We start from the raw sequence: 25,878 nt of genomic DNA, 5'->3' as shown, positions 1-25,878 counted from the left end.
TCTTTTTTTCCTCTGGAACACATAATCACTTACTGACTTGGTGAAACCAGACATGACAAATGAAGAAAGGAAATGCTGTGATGGATGTAGAGCAGGGTGGAGAGGGACTTGGTGTGTATATGTGGCGGGAGGTGACTAGAATTGAAGTAAAACTGACTGAAGTGTACCGATTATAGTATTGCACAGCACCTTAAATGCATTTAACGTTAGGCGTCATTAGTCAATTTAAATCAATTTAAACTAATTTTAATAGAAGAAATGATGGAAAAAAACTGCTGTTAGTGACTCACACTCTGAAGAAAAATGATGATTGTGTTTAATTTCTCAATGTGGACAATACATAATGGTGAACTCCTCACCTCAACTTCCTCATTCATCAGCAAGCTGCATGCTGTGTGCAGCGCCTAGATGTTTTTTCTGATTTGGGATGCAGAAAAAAATAAAATGTTATAGATAAACTGCCTGATATTGTTATAGTTCCTAATAGTTGCACAAATCCCAGTCAGGGCTGGGGTAACATTTAGGGATTTGGGGAGCTTTAAATCAGAGCACTACACCAAATATTTGGCATTAGGATACATTTTGTGAGTGCTATACCATGTTTTAGAAATTGGGAGAGCAATAACAAATCTAATATGTCTTTCTCATTTTTGTTCGGCACATTCATGGCACTGTATGAGAGTTAGGTTTGACGTTTTGTTTTTTATAGTAGTCATAAAGTACATTTAATTGTAACATTTGCACATTGCAAAATTAATTAGGTTGAAAATTAATCTCAAAGAACCCCAGAAAAGGCTTGGCTCTGATAACATCACTATTTCCTAGGGATTAGTATCTACAGTGTGTCTACTAACTGGGGTTTCTAGTGAGCTGTAGTGGTTTATTGATATGGTGGTTTGTCATTCTGATATTATATGTTAACATCTATGTTTCTCTCCATCAAGAACTTTAAACATGCACTATCTACCTTTAAACATGCACTATCTGCAACCATCTTGGACTCTAACCACTGGCGCACTTTACACTATGCATCCTATATACCACTTTATAGACTGCACATATGCACATATTACATTTATTTATTGTACATACTACATTTATTTATTGACGGACTGTATGCACTATGTTCACCCATTCACTCTGTATCTTTTATATCTCTATTATTGTTTTTATAATTGTTGAATACCTTTACCTCTCCTTTGTTTCACTGTTTGCTGATGTTGCTGCTTTGACACCTGAATTTCATCTCTGGAACGAACACACTTCCAAGAAAACATCTTTATAGCTAATTTTTTTTTTTTTGTCTTGTGGCTTCTTGTCTTGAAAGTGAAGTGTCTGGTGTCAGTGTATTGCTCACTCTCGGGCGGGTCATCCATCCAAAGCCACAGTTAAACCCCGCCCCTTTGTGGTGTGCCCGGGTATAAAACCAGCGCGCTCTCCTCTCCTCGGTCTGGTGCACCAGCTGGGAGGAGGCAGCTGGAAATTTATTATAAGGGACAGAAATTAGATCTCTCCAAGCCTAACTTTAGTTCTGCACTCGCTTTGTTTGTTTGTTGGTAAAACTTGCTTTGTTAACTAGCCTTTTTCTACTTTACCTTGAAATCCTTATTTTTTTCTCAAAATGACTGGTGGCCCACTGACAGGGTTGCTGGTTGCGCTGTGCGTCAGCAGCGCAGTCCACGGCTTGCCAAAGAAGAGCAAAAGACAAAGTGGCCAGTTTCAGGTGTTTCCTGAGCTCCGTGACGCAGCGGCTGTTACTCCAGGTGCGTACAAGGACCTCCAAAAACCATCAAATGTCCTTCAGTTTTATTCTCTCTTAAGCATAAAAAGTAATTTTCTTTCTGCATTACAGCGGGATTTATAGTGCGTGTTGTATTAATAACTTTACAGTAACTTTTGTCATAAATTATGTTTTTTATTTTGCATTAATTTAATTTTTTACGAGTTGACACAAATAAAAAGTAATTTTCTTTCTGCATTACAACGTGGTGTATAGTGCGTGACGTATTAATAACTTTACAGTAACTTTTGTCATAAATTATGTTTTTTATTTTGCATTAATTAAATTTTTTACGAGTTGACACAAATAAAAAGTAATTTTCTTTCTGCATTACAACGTGATTTATAGTGCGTGTTGTATTAATAACTTTGCAGTAACTTTTGTCATACCTAATGATTTTTTTATTTTGCATAAATTTTTTTTTTTTGAGTTGAGACAAATCAACACGTTTTTCGGTCCATATGTTTAATACTCTTTATGTAACATATATTCCTATTATATGATTTCTATAGTCGGCTGTGAGGAAAATGGTCGCTCATACAGACCGAACGAGCAGTGGGAGAAACCCTACCTCGGTAGTACACTGGTGTGCATCTGCAATGGAGCAGCAGGCATCAAATGTAAAAGTAAACCTGAAGGTCAGTGAGAGACCAACCGGTTTGATATAGAAATGTCTTAGCAGGCCATTTCTTCTCAGGCTCACTTTTCACATCTGGAAATGATGAGTGAAAACTTTTAGTTTGGGATAGTTATAGTCACTTGTTTCAGAACTTTTGTGTAAATACACAATAGCATATATATATAGTAAATCACACCATGACTGAAACACCAGACCTGAGTTACTTAAAGGAACACTTGGGAACATATTGAGACACTCACTTTCAACTTTTTGTATTGCTCTATGCAGCAAGAGAAATATCCACAACAATAACAAACTCTTAACCTTTTGGTGTTTCCTCTGTTTTTCTCTCAGTGGAGGAGTCCTGTTATGATAAGTACAATGACCGGCAATACCGGGTCGGTGAAACCTACGAGAGACCAAAGGACGCGATGATGTGGGACTGCACCTGTATTGGTTCTGGTCGTGGCAAGATCAGCTGTACCATTGCAAGTGAGTAACCGGAATATTTAAGTTCATGCAGTTCAAAAATCTATATTTAGACATGATGAACTGTTAGTGATGTTCAATTCAATTATATTATTTCTATGTCACTTTTGTGTGTCATTTTCTTGTAAAGAGAACTGAGTGGTTTGTCTTCCCTGATTCTCTCATGCATTGGAAACACACACACCTCAGGATACCTCAGGGTGTTTTAATAAAAATGTTTACTTAAATTGCAGGCTACTGATTGAATATAAAATCTGAATGTGTCATAGTTCATAATAAAGCTGCAGCTCGTAGAAACGAAGCAAATATGATTAAAAAAAGTTATTTTTATAAAATATATCCTGACAGTAGTGTATGAGACAGGTAATCCTGAAAAAAAATCTTGTACCTCTGTGTCCTCCGGTGCTCGTAATGGCATCTGCAGGATTTCGCAGACCGGAGGAAAACAAGCAGTAAGAGCTGATCTGGAGTCTCCTGTCCACCTCCGACGAGTCACGAGTCAGTCACTCATGAACTCAAACGGTCAAACTAGGCAGCGCTGATCAAATATGAATCAATATTCTGTTACTGTAATGTCTATTTCTCACCTCAAATGTTTTCAGAAACATCTTGTAGTGTACTGTTTAGGTGTAAACTGAGAAAGTTTGTGACCTGGCAGCGAGGTTGAGATCAGTTGAGGAAAAACCAAGCCCCGCCCACCAGCTGGAGCACAGCCAATAGGAACGCTCAATAGAAACGCTCTCTCTGAAATGAACTGTGATTGGCTTCAAGTAACTTGAAGCTTTAAGGGCATTTTTTCAAACCAATGCAACTTAGTACATTTTGTCCTTCACAGATCGTTGCCATGAAGGTGGGAGGTCTTATAAAATCGGTGACACTTGGCAGAGGCCTCATGAGACTGCTGATTACATGCTGGAGTGTGTGTGTCTTGGGAATGGCAAAGGAGAGTGGACCTGCAAACCTGTGGGTGAGTCCTTTTACCTCCATAAATTTAAACCTGCGGTGCAACCAGGACGTCAACACTTTCCGTATGAACTCTGGAAAGCAGATAAATGTGAAATATCGCAACTTAAACCTGCAAGCTTGTATATTCAGCTGCCAGCACACACACGCACAAACTTACAGACAGGGAAATTTCCCAGAAACATGACTGTGTTTGATAGAATTGTAAATATTTGACAACGATCCAGACAAACAAGGTAAGTGTGTGAGAGAGCACGCCTCTCCTCTTTGCCCATCTTACGCCACAGCTATTGATTTTCACTAGGTTTGTTTCTCCTGGAAAAGTCTGGGGTGATTTAGGCGCTGTGATTTCAAGCTGGATCTTACAGTGTCTTGTGACAAAACTGCAGATGCAATAAATCTCCTGTGTTTTCTGTGCAGCTGAGCGTTGCTACGACAACAACGCTGCATCATCATACGTCGTGGGGGAGACCTGGGAGAAACCGTACCAAGGCTGGATGATGCTGGACTGCACCTGTCTGGGAGAGGGAAATGGACGCATCACATGCAGCTCAAGGAGTAAGAAGAGTATAAACTAATGAACACACACTTTTACATACTTCAGTAGCGGCTGTTGACCACTGTTGTTCTCCAACCAGACCGTTGCAACGACCAGGACACCAGGAGGTCCTACCGTATCGGAGACTCGTGGTCAAAGAGGGACACAAGTGGACACGTCGTGCAGTGTCAGTGCTTAGGAAATGGCCGCGGAGAGTGGAAGTGTGAGAGACACAACGCAGGCCGAAGTGAGACTCAAAAACTCTTGCTGAAGTTCAATTTTACTGAAAGTGTTTACCAAATAGTAAAAACTTTACTCTGATCTTCTCTGATATTCATCATTCTTTCAATCTGTTTGGTGGGATACAGCCATAGGTGCTGTCGTGTTGACCCCCACCCTTTCCCAGACTCGGCAGCTGCTCGAGCCCCCCATCGAGGGGACGTGCCGCACAGACTCTGGAGCCACCTACTACGATGGACAGCGCTGGTTCAGAAGCCAGGGCAGTAAGCAGATGATCTGTAACTGTCTGGGCAACGGAGTCAGCTGTCAGGAGTGGGGTGAGTAAAAGCAGGGGTCAAAGAGCAATTATGATGATGAACTCTGTGGTCTGTTATGTTTCTAATTAGGTTTCAAAATTAAGTTCGAGAGCACCTGTATCACCAAATAATCACCATTATTAGATGCACATTGCTTTGTCTCCGCTATAATTACCATTTTCTCGCTTTTCTCTCTCCTGTCTGTGCAGAAGTCAGGAATCAGGCATATGGTGGCAACTCTAACGGCGAGTCATGTTCCTTCCCGTTTGTCTACATGGGAAAGACCTACTACTCCTGCACCTCAGACGGACGCACAGATGGGCAGCTCTGGTGCTCTTCAACCTCAGACTATGAGAGAGACCAGCAGTACTCTTTCTGTACTGAGAAGAATGGTGAGACTTAGGCACAGGGATGTAAACCTGGGCATTTTATTTGGTTTAAGTGGATATATTGGGCTGATGATGGCCTTGTATTACATCACGGCCTTTGCCCGACAATGTCATCCACCACTAATTTATTTAAGATTCCCTCTAAATATCCTTTCCTTAATTCTTTCCTTAAAAAAAGTCTGTACAACCTGCAATGGAATTTTATTTAACATCAATTTATTTAGCCTACTTGTTCATTTGTGTTTTTGATGTTAATTTATTTTACACTTAATGTATCAAAGTTCCCTTTCTGGGATTCTTGGATATTTGTAAATTTCGGTATGAAAATTGCCATATTTAAAGATAATATTGGCGCAAATATTATCAAATCTATCACAGTCCCCACACTCTGCATTGTAGTATGGTGCGATATACAGTGTCTCTGTCTCTATTCCAGCCATTGTGGCAACACGAGGAGGAAACTCCAACGGCGGCCTGTGCCACTTCCCCTTCCTCTACAGTGGCCGCAACTACACCGACTGCACCGCTGACGGGCGCCGTGATAGCATGAGGTGGTGTGGCACCACTCACGACTACGACACAGAGCAGCGCTTTGGTTTCTGCCCCATGGCTGGTGAGTGTGTGTGTGTGCGTGTGTGTGTGTTCTGCTTTGTTTGTTCCACATCATGCTATCACTTTGAAACTTGACAGTTAAATGTTTAATGACACAAAGTAATTACGTATTTTTTTCCTTCTAGAGGAAGTTTTAGAGCAGTAGTTTTGAAAGGTTTCCAATTTGAATTTACAATATAAAATGTCAAATCATAATGTTAGTCAAAACAGATGTGTTTAAAGGAATAGTTTGACATTTTGGGAAATACGCTTATTAACTTCCATGCTGAGAGTTAGATGAGAAGATCGATACTACTCTCATATGTGTATGGTAAATATGAAGCTACAGCCAGGAGATGGTGAAACAGTCTGCCCAAGAAAGCGAAAGCTCAAAGTTGGTGCACTTGTGTTGCTTTCAATCGATTTTTCCTCAGTGATCCTGGGTCATATGGCTAAAGTCTGACATGTTCAAATGCTAAACTAACATGGTATGGATATATTTACTTTTGTAGGGGATGTAATTACACTAAATGCTTTGGTCTTTATCTCATCTTGTTGTCAAAGATGCTAATGACGGTTTAGTTGCATGGGTCACTTGTAGACAATTGGGGACTATTTGGGGTTTATGTTCATGGGAGAGTAATGACTCTATCAGGGCTGTTACATTTACAGCGTTTGATTACATACAGAGTGATGACACTACGGCTGACTGGACCAAGAAGAATTCCCAGTCCAAACACACACAGTACAGTTTGTTTTTATTTATTTTTCCTTTCTTTCTTTATGTAGCCCATGAGGAGTTATGTACCACCAATGATGGAGTGATGCACCGTGTAGGCGACAAGTGGGACAAACGGCATGATGTCCAGGGTCACATGATGGAGTGCACATGCCTGGGCAACGGCCGTGGGGAGTGGAGCTGTGTTGCTCACACCCAGCTGCGAGGTCAGAGAGCTAAATCCATTTGGATTTGAAACAAAACTGTTGAAGTTGTCTTGAAGCATAAAGGTTTTATGTTAACTTTACTCTTTTTTTATCTGTCCAGATCAGTGTGTTGTTGATGGCTCGTCCTATGAAGTAAACGAGGAATTCTCCAAGCGTCACGACGAGGGCTACATGATGAACTGCACCTGCTTTGGACAGGGTCGTGGACGCTGGAAGTGTGACGCTATCGGTAAGTTCATGGCTCATTAGCTCAGCTGTTGGGGAATAAAAATGCTAATGCAGTTTTCATCAGAAAATTACAACCCCACCCTTCTTTGTCCTATCCAATCTCTGTTGTCCTCTTCTGTTTTCTACAAATAGATCAGTGTCAGGAGCCAGAAACCAGGACGTTCCATCAGATTGGAGATACATGGGAGAAAGTCATCCATGCCATCCACTACCGCTGTCATTGCTATGGCAACACGATTGGAGAGATGAGATGCGAACCTCAGCAGATCTCAGCAGGTAGGGAAAACAAATTTTCCCAACATCATTAGTAAAGCTGTTATCCACTTCAGTTGGTGTACAGCTCTGTTTCTGCAGAGTTCACATGGTCCATATTTGAATATGCTTGTTTATATACATCACGCAACAACAAATGTGGTACAGAAATTAACCAGAAGACTTTAATTCCTGCCTTATCAGAGCCATAACTCACAGACATGTCACACACATATACACTATGCATGACTATCACTTTTTTTTTTTATCTCTGATGTTCATTATGGATAAACGTTCAAAAGTCCACTTAGAAATCATAGAAAAAAAGGCACTTCTTTTTCAGATCTCATAAACTTTGCGTTTAGAAGTTTTCCACATTTGGAAGTTTTTCTTCATAATCAAAGTAATCCAGTGAGTACAAACAGGAACTGCAAATAACTAATTCGGCATGACTCTTCATTGTGCAAATGTGCTAAAATGCAAAGAAATATAGGAAAACTGCATTCAGATTTCAACCTCAACATCATTTTCTAATTTCTGGACAATCCATTCGATATAATTGTGATAACTTTGGCTGGTCTGAGGCTCAATCATGGGGTGAGATATTTAAATCCTAAACCCCTGCACACTACAAGATAACATGCATATTATTAACAGGATTATTTATTTGTATTATTTAATGGGGAAGTGTTAATTTCTCCAGTGCCTCACAGTCCTGTCCTGCAGCGTTTCCACTGAGTCAGACAGCTGTTAGTGCTTAATTTGTGTTTGCTGTACTTCTTCAACCCTCCTACGTTATTGACCTCCTTCCTCTCACCTACCCCTAACCTCCCATCACACGTCACTGAAATGAAAAGTTCACTTGCCAGGTTTGTGGAGGGAAGCGGGGGTTTGGTGTTTTTCTTGGCTTTGAAGTCTGGCAAATGGAGAAGTTCTTGCCAATCACATCACCCGTCTTCCCCTGGGTCTTTGTAGTTCCTCCCCCGCCCGGTGTTGTTGTGCTGACCTGCTGGGGGGAAAGGGATGCTGGGTTGGGGAGGGTGGCTTTATACACACTTCCTGCCTCCAACATCTCCCTCTTGTTGGGTAAAAGTTGCTTAATGTCGTACTTTGTACTGCAGCGAAATGTGTGTCCTGAATCAAACAATGACCTAAAAGGTTACAGTTGCAACATTTATCTCACTGTGATTCATGCCAGAGGAAAGTGTGTTTGTGTGTGTGTGCAGAGCAGGACTTGTGAAGCTTTATGTTAGCTAGATAAACTGTGATGAATATAGTGCTCCAGTGTTATGTCAGACTGTAAAATGTCAGTGGGTGTTTGAGATGGTTTAGCACCGTCTGGTGATTTGGTTCTGCCCCGAAATGATGAATCTGTATGACAGAGCCTCACCAAAAAGTGGCCAACTTTCACCCACAGTCTCTATAGGTAACACCGTTATAAGTCTTTGACAATGTGTGACTCTTTTTCTCATTTATAATAGCAGCTTTGTTCTGTGTCTCTCCTACTCTCTCCTGATGTCTTCCCCTAAATCTTTTCTCTCTAAACTCCTCAGACGGCCACAGACCTGTCCAGGTGATCATCACGGAGGCAGGAAAACAGCCAGACTCCCACCCCATTCAGTGGAACCCCCCTTCATCTGTTCAAATCACACAGTACATCCTCAAGTGGAGAGTTGTGAGTCACTCTTTTGGTTCAGGTTAAAAAATAACCTTTGTGAACGCAAGTGAGCTCTCTCTTTTTTCCTGAAAAAATTTTGTTTTAAATGTGCTGACCGGTAGCATTAGTAAAGGTGAGCAAACAGTCAAGTGCTTTTGGTAATGTTGACTGAAGTTTGAACATGGACAAACAAGGTGATTAGAGGGTACATGAACTCCCCTTTACAGTCTGCATACGCAAACACACAGACTCCAAAGAAAATATCTCCCTCTCTGTGATTTTTTTTTTTTCTTCTCACACATCTTTTTTCTCTTTGAAGACCTCAAGGACTGACGGGCTGGTTGAAATGTTTATGAAGCTTAATTGAAGTCAAACAGATTTCCTCTGAAGGGGGTTGTGTATTTTGGACAGAAAAGTCACTCAAAGCCCTAAACTGGCCTTCCTACTGTGAAACGTTTGTAGTTTTCTGACAGACTGCAAAGCCAGTCTAAATACTCCTAAAGCAGGATGTGGCAGTAAACATGTCTGAGCCAGAGTCCAGTCCAAAATATACAGGCGACCATATAAAGTTTTAATTTTCTGAATTAATTAATAATTCCAGTAAATTCTCTCAAAGTTTCACATATTTGTACAAAATTGTTCATTACTGTAAAGATTTATGTTTGACATAAAGAGTTTAGAAATCAGATTATCCAGTTGAGAAAACAATCTCACTATGAGGTCCATTTAGTAGCTATTCTGGAGCTTTCAATCATATAACATGGTCTTCAAGAGCAGGTAGTTTTTTTTAGTTATAATGTAATTGTAGGTGTTCAAATTTCCTTTTTTTTTTTTTTATTGTTGTCCACGTTCGCCTAAAATCTGAGGTTTGGAGTTCACCCTTGAGTCTGGAAACAGCAGTTTACAAAAAGCTTTTGATCATATCACTTGATCTACATCAGCAGATGAAGATTATCCACTCCTGTTTCCATTTTCCCTTTTCCATTAACTTTTTATCTTTTTACCCCTTCTGGTAGAAAAATACCCGTTCTGCCTGGAAGGAGGTCGCTGTCCCCGGCCACCTCAACTCCTACACCATCAGCGGGCTGCGTCCAGGCATCACCTACGAGGGTCAGCTGATCAGCATCCTGCGCTACGGACGCCGCGAGGTCACACGCTTCGATTTCACCACTAACCACGGCTCCTGTGAGTAGACTTGAGCAGTGACATTCTCTCAATGCCACAAATCTAAAGACATTGTTCACACAAACATTATATCCCTTTATCTCTCAAGTGGAAACATCGGAGGGAGAGACGACCCAACTTCCTGCAGTGTTGGACACTTCTGAGTCGGTGACAGAAATCACCTCAAACAGCTTCGTTGTGTCCTGGACATCAGCCTCTTCTACCATCTCTGGCTTCAGGGTGGAGTATGAGCTCAGTGAGGACGGGGCCAAGCCGAAAGTCCTGGGTGAGATCCTTTGACCATCACTGAAACCTCCATAATGTCACAAGCAAATACCTAAATGGATTGATTTATTGGGTAGTTTTTCTGTTGAGGTTCTGACTGATGTATCTCAGAATAAATGTGACCAACACCAATTTCATTAGGAGTGGGCAATATGGGTAAAATCCTCTATTAGTGTTGGAAGAAGTATTCAGATCCTTTACTTAAGTAAAAGTACTAATACCACACTGAAAATATCCCACTACAAGTAAAAGTCCCGCATTCAAAACCTTAGTTAAGTAAAACTATGCAAGTATTATCAGCTAAATTTACTTATTATTCAGAAAAATTTCAATGTTCTACTATTAACATGATGTTTTTGGATTAATATTACTGCTGTATTCATGTGTATGTTGCATTTTACTGCTGTATATGTACATTATACTGTTGGGTAGTTTAATCTACAGCAATGCATCATATTCTATAAGATCATCATATGTTTGTAGCTTCGCTTAAGAGAATATTCTCAATCCATTAAGGAGCACTGCATCGTTTCGTTTATCAGAGAAATTCAGACTCACCAGATTTGGAGATACATGGTTTTCACTGGAGAGAGGGTGTGACAATTTGTAATCTGAAAAGTAACTGGTAACTGTAGCTTTCAGAAAAATAGTGGGGTAAAAAGTACATTATTTGCCTCTGAGATGTAGTGGAGTACAAGTATAAAGTTGCGTTAAATTAAAATAGTCAAGTACCTCAAATTTGTACTTAAGGACAGTACTTGAGTAAATGTACTTAGTTACATTCCAACACTGATTATGGTATATGTCATTTTAAATTGAGGTATTTATAAATGTTGTCATATAGTAAATTATCTGTAAAATGACTAGACCAGTCTGTCTGTTTTTGGCTAATCTGGCCAATTAAATTCCTGGCTAGTCAATGAACTTCATCAAGTTGAAGCAAAAATCATATACAAATCCAGTATTGCCATTAAGCAGCCCTCCTCACTGATGTGCGCCATTGCCCAACATGGTTTCAGTCACCCAGAAATATTGAAGATATAGCTACCATGGTATAAACATACTATAAAAAAGAATACATATTTAAAACAGATATAATGGTATGTTTATTAACTATCTTTTTGTCGGCTTCTCCAGATGTTCCTCGCTCAGCCTCCTCTGTCACCATCGCCGACCTCCTGCCAGGACGCAGATACAACGTCAACGTCTACGAGCTCCCAGATCAGGGACAGCCAAACCTCATTCTGACTACCTCTCAGACTACAGGTGGGAGAATCCCTCTCTTCCTCTTTGTCACGACAATAAATCTCAGGATTATGCAAATTTTGTGCATTTTTACACAAACGTTTACGACGTGACTGATTTCCATTCTCCTTTCCCTCCCCCAGCTCCTGACACCCCTGCTCAACACGTAGTCGATGATGTGAGAGAGTCCTCCATCCGAATCAGCTGGACCAGGCCTCAGGCTCCTATTACTGGTAAGGAACTTGTCTCTGTATGTGTGTTTATACGTGATTTAGTAGTTTGATATAGAGATCCATTTGATTTTGGCAGTATGTAACTGTATGTTTGTGCCTGCCAGGTTACCGCGTTGTGTACACGCCGTCAGTGGAAGGCAGCAGCACTGAGCTGAACCTGCCAGACTCCCAGACCTCAGTGACCCTGGATGACCTTCGCCCCGGCCGCCTTTACAACATCAGCATCTACGCTGTGGAGGAGGATCAGGAGAGTGAGCCTGTTTTTGTACAGGTCAACACCGCCGGAACCCCTCCACCAGGTGCACATTTTTAACAGATACCATATCTTTCAGTAACTGAAGAATCCGAAATTAATGAAAACTGTTACAAAATTTGAGCCAATTGGAGTTTTTGTTGTTTTAATAAAACATTCACAGTAGGTTTATCTATTCTTTAGATGGTAAATTATTCTTTTTATAGCTTTTTTTTGTATTTTGGCTGTCAGTGAAAGCTGAGCAGATTAAGTTAATACACGCAGCAAAAGATTCCTTATAGGGCCAAGAAGCTTTAAGAAGGGCTTTCCAGTGTTTGGTAAAGACAGAGCATATCAAAACATTGCTTTGTCAAAATGTGCTCTTACAGCTCTAGCTATACCATGGTAATCTCTTCTTATCTTCATCTTAGTCTGTCGCGGCCCCTGAATGACCTCTCTTTAATTTATGGTGTGCTCAGAAGCAGACACCTGTTCAGATGTAGTGAAAACACAAGCAGACATGTACAACCCACACAGACGCACACACACTTCATAAATCCTCAGTATATCTTAAATTGGAATTCCATTCCTGACTCTCTTCTTGTGCCTGGTACGGCAAAATGTAGTTTTATTATGCTCGAAAAACAAAACCAGATGATGTAGAGAATGGCTGCTTTATTGTTAAGATCTGTCAATTGTTAAAGCCTTTCATTGCACTTTTTCACAGATGATTGCAAATCTGCCACAATGAAGACAAACAGATTTTTAGATTGTTTTACTGTACTTAGCATTTTTAACCCTTTACAGAACATACACAGCTAAGTTAAAGGTGCTCTGTGGAGTTTTTTGTAAACAAAGCTATGTTTCGGTTCAGTGTTTCTCCAAACAAAATGAGGAACGAGTCATGAAAACATTGCTCCATAGCGTTACTAATGGTCCGTAACTCCAGAGGGTACTTTTAAGACTGATTCTGGCTGTCCCTTGTCAATCAATCCACTATTTCCTGTCCACAGAGGAGGTCCCGGCACCCACAGACCTGCAGTTCTACGAGGTTTCAGATATGAAGATCAGCATCACCTGGACCGGTCCACCCAACGAGGTGACCGGTTACAGGGTGCACTTCACCCCCGTTGCTCCTGACGGCACTGAGAGGAGGCTCTTGCAGCTGCCCATCTCACCCAATGCATACGCTGATATCACCCACTTGCAGCCGGGCACACTGTACCGCTTCTACATCTACGCCATCAATGGTGGAGTAGAGAGCAAGGCACTTGTGGGAGAAAGGTCTACCAGTAAGTATCGCCGTGGACCAAGGGGCCCAATTTAGACGCAGAGGGATTACAATAACAGAAAAGATGAGATGTTCTGCCTTACGCGTTGCATTTTCTATCCCCTTCAGAACCTGATTCGCCCACCGATGTGCGTTTCACTGACATCGGCCCCGACAGTGCAGTGGTCATCTGGGAGGCTCCCCGCGCCATCGTCAGCGGTTACCGTCTCTTCCTGAGCATCGAGGGCTCCAGCCCCATCGAGAAGAGGATCCCCGGCAGGGTCACCCAGTACGCTTTGAAGAATTTACGTCCGGACACCAAGTACACTGCCACCCTGCACTCTGACCTGAACAACGAGCTCAGCGAGGGCGTCAACACATATTTTATCACCTGTCAGTATTAAAAGAAACACAAGATCTGCAGAGAGTAAAATAAATTGTTGCAAGAATTTAAATTTATATTTTTCCCATTCTGTCCTCCTCCCAGCTCCCCAGATGGGAAATAATCCTGCTTTCAGCACTGAGGTTACTGATGCGTCTATCATCATCTCCTGGATACCTGTCCGCAGGTTCAGCTACAAGGTAGATGCCTGCATCTTCTCACCACATCAAAAAAAAAGAAAAAGAAATCAGTTCATCATCTAGAGAAACAACTGTTCATAATCAAACAAAATTAAATCTACTTTAATTAACATGTTATACTATCAATGGGTCAAATCACTGTGTGTAATATGAAATGGGTTGATCATCAACTTAATAAGGTGATGATATGTCAGCTTGTTGTGTTCACAGATTATTGTGCTGGCACCAGGTTGCCAAAAAATCACTTTTTGCCGATTTACTGTCTTTGTTCTGGTATATTTGAAGTGTATTCTCTAGGTTTCTGATCTCTGCCTTCTTCTCCACAGCTGTCTGTGCTCCCCAGCCAGGTAGGCGAGTCTCCCAGAGAAGAGACCTCTGACTCTGGACGTATTTATATTCCCGGTCTGATTCCTGGAACTGAGTACACCTACAGCGTTCAGCCCATCTTCAATGGACGCAACCGTGGAAACCCCATCACCCGCAATGTTGTCACTTGTGCGTATCCAATTCTCTTTAACCGAGAAAAGGCCACCATAAAATAAATTGTATAACTGATCACCAGATTAATACTACTGTGGGCCTACATAGCACTGTTCTAACCATTAGGCATGAGTTTGTTTAAGAAGTTCTTGCTGTATCAAATCAAGTTTCTCATGCTTGTGTCATGATCTGTTTTTCTCTCTTTGCAGCCCTGTCTCCTCCCACTGACCTCAGAGTTGAGTCCAACCCTGTCACAGGAGATCTCACTGTCCACTGGGTAGCTTCCAAAACACCAGGTAAATATTGACTGTGCTCCCCACGCACTGCTAGCACATCTGTCTAGACCTTGGCCTTCAAATGGTATTTTTTTTCACTAGGACAAATGTCTCTTCCCGGTTTTTCCTTTTGACTCATAAATTGCAAGAGCCTGGACATTATGTTCTAACTCCTCCATATTTTTCATGTTCCCCCACCCTCTGCAGGCATCACAGGCTACAGAGTGACAAGCACGCCGACTGACGGTCAGCGAGGAAACACCCTGGAAGAGTTTGTTCGAGCCGATGAAACCTCATGCATGCTAGAGAGTCTGAATCTGGGGGCGGAGTACAACATCAGTGTCTTCACCACCAAGGGACAGTTGGAAAGTGTACCTGTGTCCACAATTGTCACACCAGGTAAGCATTCACACATGTTGATAGGCATCAAACACACAGCTTCATCACAGAAAAGACCAATGTGTCTGTGTAAGAGAGGAGAAAAAGAAAGGCTGGGTCGAAGTCAAACTGGAGCCAACTCGAATATTTCACTTCCTGTCATTTTCATTATTCCCACCCTTACAATGTATTCCTATTCATGCTGGAACTTTTCCCGAATGCATTGTTTTTGAAATTGGCATGGTTTCAAAAGAAAAAAAAAAGATGCTTGAATGCCTTCATGGAGCTGCATTAATGTATTTATGGCCACTAGGGGGCAGAATAATTCAAAACAGCCTGAAAGACACAGCTCTGTCATTATCACCTTTTAAAGTTATCAAGTTTTAAAGTTGTTGTCTGATGGGTTAACAGAAAAATGCCCACTTGCAGATTCAGCAGACACAGAGCAACATTATCAGCTCATTGAATGGCTATCTAAGTAATTAATTTCAATACTCCACTAAACTTTATTTTACACTTTAGTTTGCGAGAAATTAAAAGGCTGAAAAGCTCCATGGAGCTGCAGAGTTGGTGGCTAATTCTCTGTGGGCAATCTGTTTGTAAAAAAACATTGTGTAATGCAGCTTTAATTATCATAACCTACTACTAACATGATAATTAGTACCATGCATGGAGGTCATGTTTATTAATTGGGATGGTGATTTTTCTTTTTTTTTAAGCATGCCAGGTACACTAGTATCACTGCTTTGATTAAAGTAAATCGTGATTGTTTATTGACTTCAGTAATTTGTAATTATCTCTATCTAGCATGGCTACTGTTATACTCTGGATCTCTGACTGCTTTATTGGGAATCAAATTAATGTTTTTGATATAACTAATGTAGTGGTGTGTCTGTCTCTCTAATTTTGCTTGCGCTTTGCAACTGGCCTAACCCTTTCAGACATCCCTACACCAAGTCACATTGACTTTGTCGACATTACTGACACCACCATCGGCCTGCGCTGGATCCCTCTGAACTATTCCACCATTACTGGTTACCGGATAACGGTAGTAACGTCAGGCGAGAGCTTGCCAATTTTTCAAGATATGGTGGAAGAATCTGCTGGTTATTACACGATTCGTGGCTTGGAGCCGGGCGTGGACTATGACATCAGTATCTTCACTGTTACAGAGGAGGGGAAAAGCAAGCCGACCACACACACAATGCAAACACAAGCTGGTGATTTAACTCTTTCACTCCATCTGTGGGAAGGGCTTGGGTTTTGATCTGATCTGAGAGAATTGATGAAGGCACATTAACAGACCTTTTATTAATGCACATGTACATTTCAGAAATGTTTCACATTAATCTTTATGCTATTGTAAATCTGTTTTTATTTAATTATACTTTGTTTTTCCTGTGTTAGCTATAACTTGTAACCCATCATTCCTACAGCCATTCCAGCTCCCACCAACCTACAGTTTAGGGGAGTGGGTCCTGACCACATTAGGGTGACTTGGGCAGTCCCTCATGTTGCCACACCAAGCGACATCTCTCGGTTTGTCATCCGTTACCACCCTGTAGCCACTGACGACGACATCAAGGAGGTTAATGTCGGCGGAGCCACCAACACCTTCGTGCTGGAGAGTAAGACGATCTGTTTAAAAGTGTCTGACAGAAAGCTGGATTTAAAGTCCAAAATTGGTTGTTTTTCTTTGCAATGCTCCATGTCAAGCCATTCTAACTTTATACTTATCTCCATTTCCATATAGACCTGCTGCCCAACACCGAGTACAGTATCAGTGTTGTGTGTGTGTACGGTGAACGAGTGAGTGAACCAGCCACAGGGACGCAGAGGACAAGTGAGTATGACAGTGCTTTCTAAAGGGGGTCAAGGGTGCCGAAAGAATTATTCATGTCCATTTCTAATGATGTTTCATCACACAGAAACAAGACAATATTTACATTAACTGTTTTGTTTTTAAACACATCAAAACAGAAGACAGAAGCGACGTACATGAAACCTGCCTTGGCAGAGGTTGCGCTCTCCGAGTGCACTTCTAGTTATTATTATTATTACCAGTGCAAAAACAGTCCAAGTCAACAACCCACTAATTGTTAAAAATGGATAATTTTTGTTGCCTTGCAATTTTGTAATTAATTGCCATTTTCATTGCATATAATTAAAATCTCTCTCTAATACCTTTCCCTGCAGCTCTGGACTCCCCCACTGGCTTGGACTTCTCTGACATTCGCACCAACTCCTTCACCGTTCACTGGCTGGCTCCAACCGCTGCCATCACCGGCTACCGCATCCGCTTTCAGAAGACGAGCGGTGGGCATGCGAAAGACGAGAGGCTGCCCCCAACCAGGACCTACTTCACTTTGACTGGACTGACACCAGAGACAGAGTATCTGATATATGTATATGCTGTCAGCAACAATGATGAGAGTCAGCCTCTGACTAGCACACAGGCCACCAGTGAGTTCTATACTGGTTTCCACTACCACCTCTTAGTGACACTCATCAGCTGAATCTTGACTATAATTATTTGTTTTTATAGACATTTAAAAAAAAATTCCTCTCCTCTTCTAATCCTCTCCAGTCTCCGATGCTCCCACTGACCTAGAGGTAACATCGTCCACCCCGTCCAGCATTACCATTCGCTGGGACGCCCCCTCTGTCACAGTGAAGAACTACAGGATCACCTATGGTGGCACAAGTGTGTACATGTATTTTAAGTCGTAGCTTCCTCTAAACCTCAACTATATTCAGAGTGTGACACTCGGCCCTTCTTCACTCTCTTTCTAGGTGGCGAGACTCCTCAAGAGTTCTCAATCCCAGGCACTCAGACCTACGCCACCATCACCGGTCTGAAGCCTGGTACAGACTACACCATCACGGTCTATGCTGTTACCGGAAGAGGGGACAGCCCCGCCTCCAACACCCCGGTCTACATCACGCACAAGACTGGTACATCAACGTAAAAAAAAAAATTCCGGGGGAAAATAAATGTTGAGGGGTTAAAATAAATCTAAATTTTGTTATGTGTTCGTCTCTCTTTTAGATACCGAGCCCCCCACTGACATGAGGCTGACTGATGTGAGTGATAACGCCCTCACAGTGCGCTGGTCTCCTGCTCAGGGACCAATCAGAGGCTACAGAGTCACCAGTGTCCCCAGGAATGGTCTGGGACCGTCCTACTCCGAGGTGGTGGCCCCTGGTAAGACAGGCCAAAACAAGAAAACAGCTGTACAGAACCAGGCTGAAATCTTTATTATATATATTCTTATATTTTTTTCCAACACAGTATCCTCTTCTCATTGGCTCTTTTTCTGCTTCTCTGTTACAGATCAGACTCAGATGACATTCTCAGGTCTGATGCCCACTGTGGAGTATGTTGTGAGTGTCTATGCCCTGGGCAATGATGGACAACCCTCTTCCCCCGTGGTGGAGAATGCTATCACTGGTTAGTTTGACTCAATTCAGTGAAAACTGATCCAAGAAAGACTTCAACTAGGGATTGATTTGGCACAAGTTATGCGAGTTGCTCTGTTAGTGGTATTCAGTGCGTTTACATGCACTTAAGTAACTCGGTTACAGGCATCTCCTTTCTTTCTTCCTGATTTCTTAACATCATGTTAACGAGAAACCTTGTTTTCCTAATCAGGATAGGGGATTAGGCAAACTTTCCCCAGCTCGATTTCTTCTGGAGGAAGCCATATATATACTGTATGAATTAATTCTGATGCTTAATTCTCCTCTCAAACATCTATCTTGGTTTTGTTTGATGATAAAATGCCAATGTGTTGATATGCAGTTAGTACTTATTAATTCTAATTAAATTCAAAGTGCTTAACAGCAAACAGCTTCAATATCGATACCAGAGTAACTCAACAGTTGAGACAAAGTAAACCCGTTTCGCTTTAAGATCTATTAATAGCCTTAGAAGTGTACATTCTTTAATAAAAAACAACAGCTCAGAGCTGAAATGAATCCCCCTCCCATCTTCCTCCTCTACTACAGCTATGGACCGTCCCAAGGACCTGACCTTCTCTGACATCGACTCCAACTCCATGCGCATCACTTGGGATAGTCCAGACGGCACAGTGACATCATACCGTGTCCTCTACTCCAGCTCAGAGGAGAGTGAAAGGGAGCTGCGTCCGGCACCCAGAGGTGACCAGGACACTGTTGTGCTGACAAACCTTCGCCCTGGGACAGAGTACACTGTTAAAGTCATCGCCCTCCATGGCCGCACACCCAGCACACCGTTGGTGGGAACCCAGGCCACAGGTAAGAACTACATAGAAAACATCAACATATCCATGACCTTATTTATATGTTCCCCGACTACAATTCTAAATGTGTTTTTGCCGTCTCAGTGATCCCTGCTCCGACCAGCCTGGTGATCTCAGAGGTCGGTCCCTCCACCTTCACCGTGACATGGCGTGCCCCCAATGCACGCCTGTCAGGCTACCGCGTGGTCGTCACCCCCAAGAACATCAACGGCCCCACCAAAGAGATGAATGTTGCACCAGACACCACACGTGTCGTCGTACCAGGGCTCATGGTAACAAGAGTTCTTATCTCAGTATTTTCATGGATTCATTCATTAGTCAGTCAGTGAATAAATGTCAACTGTGTGTCTGTTTAACATAGGTGGCAACCACATACCAGATACATGTCTACGCTCTGAAGAACTCTGTCACCAGCAGACCACTGGAGGGAGAGGTGACCACTCTGGAAGGTAACTGGCTGCACCATAAATTAACATTTCCAGTCCTCACCATTTATTATCCACTGCTCTGTTTTATGTCTGTTTTCTTTCCTCCTCAATGCAGATGTAAGTCCTCCTCGGCGTGTGCGAATCTCTGATGTGAAGGATTCTTCTTTCACATTGACCTGGCGCTCGAAGATGGAAACCATCACTGGTTTCCTCATCGAGGCCACGCCCGTCGGTGGCTCACAACCCACTCTCAGCAGGACCATCCCAAGAGACACATACACCTACACTCTCATAGGTACACCACACCTTCCTACTAAACAGACCTTTAAAACAGTGGAAACGGTTTACAGATGTAATGGATGGAAATGTGATTTCATTTGTTTTTTGTTTTTTTCCTAAGGTCTGCAGCCAGGCACCAGTTACTCTGTTAACCTGTATACTCTGAATGGCAACACAAGGAGCGCCCCATTTAATCTCATGATTCAAACAGGTACTATTCAAATCTGTGTCTGATCTCTCTGCTTCATTATGAATACATTTAAGGCTTCATAATGTAAACTTAAGTTTAAATCTTTTTTTTTTTTCATATTCAGAAATGTTGTTCTACATGTAGTTGCTGGTGATTTATCTCTGTCATTACATACAGTACATAATATACAGTACAATGCGAATTCAAGCAACGTAAAGGGACACAGACAGAGAGATGGAAAGAATAAGGCAAATAATGGTTTAGTTTAATGCAGCCACAGTAGATGCATACATTTTCGAGATGATATCTCTGTTTCTGCCGCATCAATTTAGATTTTTTTTTTTAAACTTTCCATCGGGAGTCCGGTGCACTGCTAAATCTACTGTAACTCGACAGTGCACACACAAACGAACAAGCGATCACATCATCTAACATGATATTTTTCTTCATAGCTGAACCAGTGGTCCAGGCTCCCACCAACCTCCAGTTGACATCTTTGACCCCCACTTCCATCTCCTTCACCTGGCAGCCACCTGCCACACACATCACAGGATACTACGTCACCTATGAGGAGTCAGGAGGAGCACCCCGAGAGCTCACCCCACGACCCCACTCCGGCCAAAACTACGCCACCATATCTGGTATGCGCTTGTCAACCGGTTCATTATCACTACAAACGATATTGCCACAGGAGATATTTTATAGGGCATATTTATTGTAAAATAACGCATTTGTTTGCTTATTTATGTTGGCTGCAACATGTTTTATTTTTCATTTCCATTTTGATTTAATATAAAAAGTTTTAGATTTATAAAGCTTCACCCGGACTGCACTGGTTATATCATTATCTTACATGTAATCTCGAGTCAGGTGCAACCCACTAATTCCTCTATGTGATAATTATTCCTCTCCTCAGGCCTGAGACCAGCCACAGAGTACATCATCAAGATCATCGCCATCCAGAACACACAGAGGAGCACACCTCTGGTGGGCAAACTCAGGACTCGTGAGTATTTTGAGACTTCTACTCATCAAATGGTGATGGTAAATGGGATAAAGTGTCAAAATTCAAATTAGTTATGGGTAAACATCCTATAAAATGTAAGGGCTTAAATGGCAGCTATAATCTGCTCAGCTGAATCACAATGTTTTGCTGCAGAAGCTCAGAAGCCTTGAAATAAAACAATAATACCCCTTTTTATTTTGAATGTCTCCAAAAATAACATTCAAAATATCTTGTGTGTTAATAATACTGCATTAAGACACACTTTGACATGAAGTAGTACCCAGCAATGCTGCATATGCATCGCCTCCTGTTGGCTGAGATATGTTAGTGCAGCTCTGCTTAACCTCCCCCCTAATCTAACCTGCTCGCTTCCCTAACCCCGTCTCTCCCGCCCAGAACCAGACTCCTTGCTTCCCCTGCCTCTGCCCCCCGGCTCCGGAGGTTCTGGTGACAGGCTGGATGTGCCTGAAACTGACTTGGACAACAGAGTCCAGGTAGTGGGCAACAATGGCCAGGATGGGCATGGTGATCAAAGCCAGAATGTGGAGTACACAGAGTACAACAACAACGGAGACAACAACAGATATAATGGTAACGGTGGCAACCCACAGTCTCCCTATGGGCAAGTTCGTGAGCCCCTGGTCTTTTTACCCCTTCCTGATGCAGAGGGCCGCAGACTGCCCATCCTGAAGCTGAACCTGCCCATCGGCTCCCCGTTTGATAATGACACGGGAGTGCCGCAGGAGGCCCAAACTCAGACCTCCATCTCCTGGAAGCCTTACAAGCAGAGCAACGCCTACATGGTGTCTTGCCATCCCCTCACACACTTAAATGAGAAGATGTTCCAGGTAAGATACAAGGGTTGTGGTTTCCAGGCCAGCCCATCATACCGTCTGAGCATTATTTATCGGTCATATTAGATGAAATCTCTTATTTCATCTGGAAAAATCTCGTCTCTCTCTACCTGTCCAGGTCCGCCTGCCCGGCACAGCCACCACTGCTACCCTGATAGGACTCTCCCCTGGAGCGAACTATAATGTGATCGTGGAGGCTCTGATGGGGGCGCTCAAACACAAGATACTGGAGCAGGTCGTCACTGCTGGAAACACACGTGAGCATCCTGCAGCAACTGCTGTGTCTAAACTGGGCTGAACTAAGTCAGAATTCATTATAAAGCAACTCCTGCTAATTAATTAAGGGCCTTTTTCTACCTCAGTGGAAAAGAAAACCAGGCCTTTTTATGTTAGACATAGGTTAGACATAGCTTTTATTCCTGATTTTTCCTGTCCCCTGGTTAATGTGACCTCAGAACTTCCTCCCAGTTTACATTAAAATTTTTTCTAGTTAATATAATGTACATTTAAAAAAAACCAAAAAAAAACTTTAATTCATTAAATAATTCCAGTTGTGCTGGTCACAACCCTGATTATCATTTGAAACTGCCATTATTTTAAATTCAAAATTCAAAACTATTCTCATTGATTGGAAGTGACAATACGCTTCTTCTCTACACTTCGAATTGAGCCTTTTCACGGAAGGATAGACACTAGTTGCAGCTAATAAAATGTATAATGGGCAAATTAGTACTGACTATTGGCAGTGCTTTCTCATTAGCTTACCTTAAATCAAACTTAGTAGTAAGTTAATAAATAATTTTATTAGCTGCAACAGTGTTTTAATGCAATGAAACCTCAGTGAAAAGGATCCCTTGAGAAGCACAGATGGACGATTAAAACTACATTGTTACCACATTTTATTTTTTGCATTTTAGTTTGGCCTCTTAGAGATATGATACTGATGAAAAATATCATTATTAATAAGCAAATAAATAAAACCCATCATTGCCCAAAAGAAGTTCATTCAAAAGGGAGCGGCAGTTAATCAAACCTCAAGTAACTCGTGGCTTACACACATTGTTTTCTTGTGTATTTTTCCCCACCCATCTTCTATCAGTCCCAGAAGGAGTGCCCTCCACTAAGGACTCATGTTATGATGCCTTCACTGCAACCTACCACGATGTTGGTGGTGAATGGGAGCGGATGTCTGAGACGGGCTTCAAGCTGTGGTGCAGATGCCTGGGTCTGGGAAGTGGACACTTCAGATGTGATTCATCTAGTAAGTTTTGGGGATATTTTTTTCCTGGAGGTACATAAGCATAGTTGGAATGAGAGTATATTTTACTTCTACTTTCTCTTACTATTATTTTGTCCATCATTAGAGTGGTGCCATGACAATGGCAACAACTATCGCATCGGAGAGAAGTGGGACCGCAAAGCAGACAATGGTCACTTGATGAGCTGCACTTGCTTGGGAAATGGCAAAGGAGAGTTCAAGTGTGAACCACGTAAGGCCTCTTAAAACCCAAAGAAATATTCAACAACTGTCTCCAAAAGGTGTGAAGGAGTTGCATGTGGATTTTAATGTGTATGTACGCCCACACAGATGATTCAGTGTGCTATGATGATGGCAAAACTTACCAGGTGGGAATCCAGTGGCAGAAGGAGTACCTGGGTGCCATCTGCACCTGCACGTGCTTTGGAGGACAGCAGGTACGACACATCAGCTTCTCTGGCTTTGGGTCTGATGTTCAGTGACACATATATTGAGCTGTTATTAACTTGTCATCATTCTGCGAGTTAAACGGAGCATTGACGCTTGTGTATGTTTGGTCTCATCAGGGCTGGCGATGTGAGAACTGCCGCAGACCAGGTGGTGATGTCGAAGCCAGTCTGCTGCAACCTGTTAGATATGGAAACACACTACGCGTGAGTTGAATGTTTGACATTTTTTATGATATATTATACTATGATGTTTTTTATGACATACTATGACTTTGTGACTTTTTCATGACATACTATATTAAGACTTTTCATGACAGTTCTCAACATTTTTCGACATACTATACTATACTATGACGATTTTACTAAGACTTTTTCACTAAATATTTCAATATATTCTATAATTTTTTGCACATTTTTTGATTTACTATACTATGACTTTATTTCGAAACATTTTTCGACATACTTTCTTATGACTTTTTTCACAGCCTTTTTCGACTACTATTTTCACATACGACATTTTTTTGACATACTGACTTTTTTCATGACATTTTTGGACAAACTATACCATGACTTTATTTCACAAAATGTTTCGACATGCTATAAAATGACTATTTTTCACAACATTGTTTGACATACTATACTATTAGTGTTTTTAATGAAATTATTAGACATAATATACTATGATTTTATTATGACATACTGACTTTTTATGACATTTTTCAACATACTATGACCTTTTTTTGCCATACTATAGTGTGACTTTTTTATGCCAACTATATTGTGTTTTTTTTATGATTTGTTTTACATACTATACTATGACTAGCAATCGCCCAACAGTACTGTGATGCCATCGCAGTCACAAAATCTGTCTACAGACACACACATGCCCTCCTCTCTCGGACTACGCTCATCACCACACTCAACCTTAATTTTGTCAAATACACATCTGTTAAGTTTCGTGACTGTATCTTGCAAGGTAAAAAAATACTGTCCCCAGACACACACATACAGACTCACAAGGTAAAACAATACCAGCATCGCTGTTGCAGCTGGTAATGACCACAGGGAAACCAATGAAGAATGTGATCAAATATACAAGATTGGTTCTACCTAGGAATGTGACCTTACCTTTTCAACTTTTCCTCCAGAATATTAATTGCCCCATTGAGTGCCTCCGACCAGACCTGCTGGCAGATGCACATGCTCCTCTAAATCCTCTGGAGTAAAGGATCGGACATATGCTTTGCTCCCTCAACCTCCAATCGCTGCACTGTCTCACCATTTAGAAGCCATACTGTTTGTGATTTAACTAACTGCCCTTTCACTTTCTGACACATGTTTAGCCAAAGATGTTACACTGCCCTGCTGCCTGACCAAAGTTATCCTCCTCTTAAGCCAGTCTTTTCACTGTTGACCGCCAAGTCTATAAATTCATGCTCTATTTTAAAATGAAGACTCCTGCCATTTTTGTTTTTTTGTGCAACATTCCCCTGCCCATACTAGTGTGCACCTCAAATATTCAGAAACACTTCCTAATCAAAGAGCAGAAAGTAAGCACTGTGTTAAAGAATGTCAATGTAGTTATTAACAATGTTTAAATCATCCATGAAATTGTGCTTTTCTTTTCTGTAGCCCTTCTTCTGTTACTGAGGGGTCACACTCTGTGTGATTGACACATTCTAATTTCTAATGCCTTTTTACTAATTTATCCCTTTAATCTCAATGTGTGAATGTGTGAACTGGGATGTGAGAATTTGAACTGTTCTATTTTTGTACATTGTTGTCCGTGCCAAAGTTGTTTCTACCTTTTGACAAAAAGAAGTCCCTTATTTTAATAAAGCTGGAGATATCCTGAAACCTAAGCACAATGTTTTTGTTCTTGTTTTGTTTTTTTAAGACAGAGATTTGGAGTAAATGGAATAAAAAGATCAGTCATAAAAAAATAATAAAAAAAGCCATTATATATTATGTCAAAAACAGTCAAAAAAAAATTCATAGTA

General features: G+C 41.5%; 1 protein-coding gene across 4 annotated transcripts; it reads left to right on the top strand.

Annotated features, from left to right (window-relative positions):
• The first annotated feature begins 1,443 nt into the window (after positions 1 to 1,443).
• On the top strand, positions 1,444 to 25,740 carry LOC141754854 (fibronectin-like). Of its 4 annotated transcripts, XM_074614240.1 has the most exons (46): positions 1,444 to 1,763; positions 2,293 to 2,418; positions 2,754 to 2,891; positions 3,724 to 3,855; positions 4,272 to 4,409; positions 4,490 to 4,636; positions 4,758 to 4,946; positions 5,135 to 5,317; positions 5,751 to 5,927; positions 6,695 to 6,850; positions 6,951 to 7,079; positions 7,211 to 7,354; positions 8,884 to 9,005; positions 10,004 to 10,172; positions 10,261 to 10,437; positions 11,574 to 11,702; positions 11,825 to 11,914; positions 12,019 to 12,213; positions 13,160 to 13,438; positions 13,546 to 13,809; positions 13,904 to 13,998; positions 14,325 to 14,493; positions 14,688 to 14,774; positions 14,961 to 15,152; positions 16,073 to 16,351; positions 16,568 to 16,759; positions 16,885 to 16,974; positions 17,328 to 17,594; positions 17,719 to 17,835; positions 17,925 to 18,086; positions 18,181 to 18,336; positions 18,466 to 18,582; positions 19,140 to 19,409; positions 19,499 to 19,686; positions 19,776 to 19,863; positions 19,958 to 20,137; positions 20,243 to 20,332; positions 20,764 to 20,952; positions 21,228 to 21,317; positions 21,714 to 22,165; positions 22,290 to 22,428; positions 23,271 to 23,432; positions 23,536 to 23,661; positions 23,760 to 23,866; positions 23,996 to 24,082; positions 25,027 to 25,740. In XM_074614240.1, exons 1-46 carry the CDS (start codon positions 1,622 to 1,624, stop codon positions 25,102 to 25,104), a joined length of 7,395 nt encoding a protein of 2,464 aa, XP_074470341.1. In that variant the 5' UTR covers positions 1,444 to 1,621; the 3' UTR covers positions 25,105 to 25,740. The 4 variants fall into 4 exon arrangements, with proteins under 4 accessions (XP_074470341.1, XP_074470364.1, XP_074470351.1 ...); XM_074614263.1 differs by lacking the exon at positions 16,073 to 16,351; XM_074614250.1 differs by lacking the exon at positions 2,293 to 2,418 and having other exon boundaries at positions 1,448 to 1,763.
• Positions 25,741 to 25,878: the final 138 nt, after the last annotated feature.

The sequence above is a fragment of the Sebastes fasciatus genome, chromosome 2, assembly GCF_043250625.1.
Source record: "Sebastes fasciatus isolate fSebFas1 chromosome 2, fSebFas1.pri, whole genome shotgun sequence".
Lineage (NCBI taxonomy): Eukaryota > Metazoa > Chordata > Actinopteri > Perciformes > Sebastidae > Sebastes > Sebastes fasciatus.
This window is presented reverse-complemented; position numbering and strand designations above follow the sequence as displayed.

What these genes read in the sequence shown, in the direction of transcription:
- LOC141754854 (XM_074614240.1), top strand. Translation starts at nt 1,622, where the DNA reads ATGACTGGTGGCCCACTGACAGGGTTGCTGGTTGCGCTGTGCGTCAGC. An exon ending in CAACACCTTCGTGCTGGAGA is followed by an intron (nt 16,760 to 16,884) that starts GTAAGACGATCT and finishes ATTTCCATATAG; the next exon opens with ACCTGCTGCCCAACACCGAG. An exon ending in GGTGGGAACCCAGGCCACAG is followed by an intron (nt 19,410 to 19,498) that starts GTAAGAACTACA and finishes TTGCCGTCTCAG; the next exon opens with TGATCCCTGCTCCGACCAGC.